Source organism: Mus caroli, chromosome 4 (assembly GCF_900094665.2).
Source record: "Mus caroli chromosome 4, CAROLI_EIJ_v1.1, whole genome shotgun sequence".
Classification (NCBI taxonomy): domain Eukaryota; kingdom Metazoa; phylum Chordata; class Mammalia; order Rodentia; family Muridae; genus Mus; species Mus caroli.
The window spans coordinates 67,375,728-67,381,580 of record NC_034573.1 but is presented as its reverse complement, the minus strand read 5'-3'; the positions used below and the strand labels follow the sequence as shown (position 1 = coordinate 67,381,580).

At 38.1% G+C, this 5,853-nt stretch overlaps 1 protein-coding gene across 2 annotated transcripts in view; it reads right to left on the bottom strand.

Moving 5' to 3' along the window:
* The window catches only part of Frmd3 (FERM domain containing 3), a 181,601-nt gene that overhangs the window by 53,537 nt on the left and 122,211 nt on the right, over positions 1–5,853 (bottom strand). For both annotated transcript variants that reach the window (XM_021160425.1, XM_021160424.2), the window contains exon 7: positions 1,687–1,774. In XM_021160425.1, the coding sequence (XP_021016084.1) occupies positions 1,687–1,774 (88 nt within the window). The remainder of the gene's footprint in view (positions 1–1,686; positions 1,775–5,853) is intronic.

Genomic DNA, 5,853 nt, shown 5'->3' with positions numbered 1-5,853 from the left:
TTCCTTCCTTCCTTCCTTCCTTCCTTCCTTCCTTCCTTTCTTTCTTTCTTTCTTTCTTTCTTTCTTTCTTTCTTTCTTTCTTTCTTTCTTTCTTGCAGATTCTAACATCCTTTTCTTTTGTTTTATACATTTAGTGTTTTGATTATTATTGTCATGGGGAGTTTATTTTCTGGTGTTGTCTATTTTGGTGTTCTAGATGCTTCTTGTACTTTGATAGGAATCTTTCTTCAGCTTGGGGTAATTTTTCTCAAAAATTGTATGAAAAGTCTTTCTTTGCCTCTGCCCTGGGTTTGTTTCCCTTCCTCTGTACTTGCTACTTGTATTGTCCTAGATTTTCTGGATGTCTTATACCATGATTATTTTTATTTTCTAGACTTCACATTTTCTTTGACTGACTTATCAATTTCTTCCACCTTGTCTTCAGATTTGAGATTCTTTCTTCTGTATCTTTTCATCTAGTGGTAAGTATTACCTCTGAGCTTCATGTTTGATTTCCTGCCTTTTTTTACTTCCTCTTTTTTCTTCCCTTTTCTTTTCTTTTCTTTTCTTTTCTTTTCTTTTCTTTTCTTTTCTTTTCTTTTCTTTTCTTTTCTTTCTTTCTTTCTTTCTTTCTTTTTTTCTTTCTTTCTTTTGGTTGTATGTATGTGTGTGTTTCTATTTCTCTGTTAAATTCTACTTTTATTTCTTGAGTTTCTATTATTGTTATTTTATTCATCTGTGTATGTTCTCACAATCTTTTTAAAAGGCATTTATATAATTACTATTTTGAGGTCCATGTCATATGCTTTAGCTGAATTGCTTTTTCTGGTCCCTACACAATAAGGTTGGTAGCTTCCAAAAGAGGCACATTATTTTGTCTGTTCATGTTTGTGTTTTGTTGTCAAGATCTAGCCATCTGGAGTTACAATATTGAAGTGGTCCTGACAGAGATACCTGGTTTGATCTTTGTTGGATGAATGTTATGTTCTGTATATGTTGTTTTCTACTCAATAGAAAGAAAGAAATGGCTGTGGAATTCATGGTAGAGAATATTTATGTGGCTAGGTAAGTATCACAAAGAAATGGAGATGGCTTTGAAGGAAAAGGTGCAAGGGCTGTAGCAATGAACTAGGAGTAGCCTGGGTCTGCATCAACAGGCTAAGTTTCCATGGAATGAAAATGGGATTGGAGGGGGAGCTCATGTGTGCAGGCTGCTATAGTACTAAATCTGGAGAATCCAGAATGGAAGACAGGAATTATAATAAAGTTTGCCTATGTGAGTACTAGCCTACCCTAGCCACTGGGTCCTACACAGTACAGAATAATACTGTGGGTAGGTGGGTACAAAAAAGATAGACTTGAAAGGAAGGTTGTAAAGAGTGGGTTCAAGACTATATACTTTTTATTGATCAGGACATTAAAAGTAAACCTCTTTAAAAATGCTTACTTTATGATGGAAATTATCAGTTAAATGAATAAATGAGTACATATTTTAGAAAATGTGGATACTCTACTACAGTTGGTGAACATTTACAGGTCTCTGGCACAGATACCAATCATGTCCAAAAAGAATTAGACCATAGTCTAATTCTTATTGTTGTGGTATGACTGTATAAATCTCTTAAGTATTTTCTGCAGGTCTACATGCCAATAATTTCTTTTTGGGCAAAATGAATTATATCGTGACCTGTTCTATGAGACAGTTACCTTGCATGGGTGAGGATCCACTCCATAAGTTTCCAATGTATGAGCTTTTAAGAGTAAGTTGAATTCAGCAATTGCTGGGCTCTGACCTCTGAAATGACACACACAAAACAAATTAGAGAATTCAAGTGAAATACAATCAATAATTAGTAGTCCCTTTAATTAATAAAATGTTACTTTCTAAATTAAATATATAATAAAGATCCTTACTTCAATAGCACTGGGTACATCTATCAGTATTTCTCACCATGTAGAATCCTTTATGAATGTCATATTTTGTAGCTAATTGTACAAAAATATACTGCTGTATATTTTCCACACTTTCATAATACAGAGTTAGTAAATGTTATCAAGTTACCAGTAAGGATGTCCCGCAAATTAAATATTAATATAAAACAAAACTCAAAATCTCTTCTTTACTACATATTTTAAAAGACTATTCAGGATGAATATTTCTCATTCAGATAAAAAAGTTGGTAATCTTGTTCTTTTGTCCACAATTCCAAGCAGAACAACAACAACAAAAAAGTAGATAATTGTACAAAGAGCTCTGGATCATCACAGGAAATTTCAAATATTAATTTTAGAACTGTTCCCTATTTTGATAAGCAAGATGCAGAGAAAGGGGGTTAGCAAAACATATTCAGGAAAAACTCGCTTGTACACTGAGACTATGTTCTATTTGAAAGATTCAGCTCTGACTCATATGAACATCTCACATATACTGCAGAGAATCCAAGCCACTCCCATCACTAAGTGTAATGGTTTAGTGTATAATGTGCTTGTTGTTAGAGAATGAGTACTTGAGTTTGATTTCCTAGAACTCATGTAAAAGATAGACATAATAGTATGCACCTATTGCAACATGAGTGGCAGAGAGAGAAGAATCCTTGGAAAATCTCCCAGACCAGCTAGTATGATGTATATAGCAGTGAAAAATAGGATTTTTCCTCAAATGAGGTGGAAAGTAAGTAGATGTACCCAATATTGTCTCTACACTGTTCTGTGCCACTCTGCAAACATGCACCTATACTCACAAAAAGATCTGTCTCTGTCTCTGTCTCTGTCTCTGTCTCTGTCTCTGTCTCTCTCTCTCTCTCTCTCTCACACACACACAGATAGAAACAGAGATAGAGACAGAGAACTTGGCCCCTGAATGACTTGCTTCTTGATATGCTGATTTGCACTCCCACACATGTGCTCAGCAAATGACCATCTCTAGTGTGACAACAAAGCAAGAGCTAAACATGATCATGCCATGCTCTTGAATTTATAATAGTGGGAGCGTAATAGATATATTTTTAAATATAGCACCTAGCCTCTAGTGTTTTGTAGTAACAAAAGGAAATAGGTTAAAATGGAAAGTGATTAACTTTCCTTTTCCTACATGGTAATTTTGTGAATATGTCTCCACCCTTTTATGTCTAATGGATATCTAATTTCTAATCACCAAACTTAATATCAGATGACAGTGAGTTCCTGTGCTGCCCAATTGCAGAGGATATTAAACTTATGGGTCTCTACTAATTAGAGGTTGCTATCCAAGGTATGACTAGGCAAGTCACAGCATGAGAGAGAATATCAGCAATGTGGTCAACCAAAAAAGTACTAGTATCTAAAATACCTTTAAAAGTCTTAATGATGAATAAAGAACATTTAAAAAAATACAGATAACCAAGAAAAAATGGACCAACATCTTGACAGACACTAAACAAATAGGTAGTATAAACAGTCAGCAACTATATAAAAATATGCTAAGCCTCTTTATAGTAAACAAAACATAACTTAAAACTGTAAGGCACCATTAACATATCTGGGCATACTAAATCTAAAAAGACTGACAAAAGTTAGCGCTGGTGATGGTGCATAACAAAAACAAATTTCCTGTGCTGATTAAGAAAAGCAAGGTAGTATAACTAATATAGAAAACAATTCTGGCACTATTTGCTAAAATATATTTATGGTAAATTATAGCAATGACACTCTTAGTTCTATATGCAATACAATTGTATGAATTGTTCCAAGAAAAACATGTTTCATGCAGTAGTATTTGTAATAGAAAAATGGAGAAAGCAATGTGAATGTACATCTAGTAATAGTAGAGTAGATATAAGATGTAATACTGCACAGCCATAAAAATAAATAAGTCAAAAGAACCGACAAACAGAAATGGGTTAATATCACAAAAGAACCAAAGAACCTAGACAAACTGATAAATACTGAATGCCACTGTTTCCATAAGTTTAAAAAGGAAGAAAACTGAAGATAAAACTAAAGTATTAAATGTCATATGCATCATAGTCTCAGATTTTAAATTTAAATTTAATATGGTTTGAGTTGATTTTTATATAGTTTAGGCTAGTTTTATGTCAAGTTGATACAAACTAGTGTCATCAGAGAGGAAGAAGCTTCGATTAAGAAAGTACCTCCACAAAATTAGGCTGTAGATAAGCCTGTGGGGAATTTTCTTAATTAATGATCAATGGTGGAGGGCTCAGACCATCTGAGTGGGGCTATGCATGGGCTGGTGGCTGTATGTTCTATAAGAAAACATACTGAGGTTTGGGCCAGTGTCTGGAGAAGACGTGGTGTGCTGCTGGCTCTGCACCTACTCCTACAACACCCAGAGGAAGCTCAACTCCCAGGTGCTCTAACATGCCCAGGACCATAGGGACACAGGAACCCCCCCTTCCAGTCAGAGGCACGGGTTCCTTCTTGTTTCACATGCACCTGGAGCAGACCTGGAGTGCTGGCTCTACACCCACTTCTACAATACCCAGAGAAAGCCCAACTCCCAGGTGCTCTATCACAGCCAGGAACACAGGTGAGGTAACAACATCTGCCCCAACACCCAGAGATACTGGGATCCTCAGGGATCCAGGTACACAGGAAGATCTGCCTGGCCAGTGGCACAGGTTCCTTTCAGTTTGAACCTGCTACCAGAGCAGACCTGGGAAGCTAGCTCTACACCCACTCCTACAACAACCAGAAAGAATCTGACTCCCAAGTGCTCTAACATGCCCAGGATCACAGAATCACTGGATCACAGGTGCCCTGACATGCCCAGGATCACAGGAACACAGGATCACAGAGGAAGCTCAACTCCCAGGAGATGGAACAGACCCAGGATCACTGGAGCTCTGACACACTCAAGATCACAGTTGAAACCACAATATGTTTCCCCAAACCCGGCATAACTGAGACCTTCACAGGAACCAGGAAAACACAAACCCCAGCCCAGCCAGAGGCACCTGTGCCCTGAGCAAAGCCAGGGCTCTGACTCCCCACCCAATTCTGTGGTACCCAGAGAAAGCTTGACACAACAGGATCTGAGGAGCTTGGTCACACCAGGTTTTCAGGATCCCAGAGACAGTTGGACTCCCAGGAGCTCTGACACACCTGTGATCTCAGGATCCCAGGATCCCAGAATCACAGGATCAAAGAGACAGCACTCCGAGCAGTTATGACACAACCAGGATCACAGGAGGGACAGGCTCAAGTCAGAAACAGCAAGGGCAAGTAGCACCAGAGATAACCAGATGGAGAGAGGCAACCGCAAGAACATAAGCAACAGAAACCAAGGCATCATCAGAACCCAGGTCTCCCACCACAGTAAGTCCTGGATATACTGACACACAGGAAAAGCAAGACTCTGATTTAAATTTACATCTCATGATGATGATAGAGGACTTTAAGAAGAACATAAATGACACCCTTAAAAGAAAACAAGAGAACACAGGTAAACAGGTAGAAGCCCTTAAAGAGGAAATACAAAAAACCCTTTAAAAATTACAGGAAAACATAACCAAACGGGTAAAAGAATTGAACAAAACCATCCTGGATCAAAAATATGAAAATAGAAAAAATAAAGAAATCACAAAGGGAGGCAACCCTGGAGATAGAAAACCTAGGAAAGAGGTCTGGAATTATAGATGCAAGCATCACCAACAAAATACAAAAGACAGAAGAGAGAATCTCAGGGACAGAAGATCCCATAGAAAACATTTACACGGAGTAGGGCCACAAGCCTCTTCCGGTCAGAACAGCACCTGGGTAGCTAGGGTGCATGGTCGGCTGACACTCGCCAACTACCCATAACACCCGCCACAGGATCTTGAGATTTCTGGTGAGTGGAACACAGCTTCTGCTCCAATCCAATTGCGCGCGGGA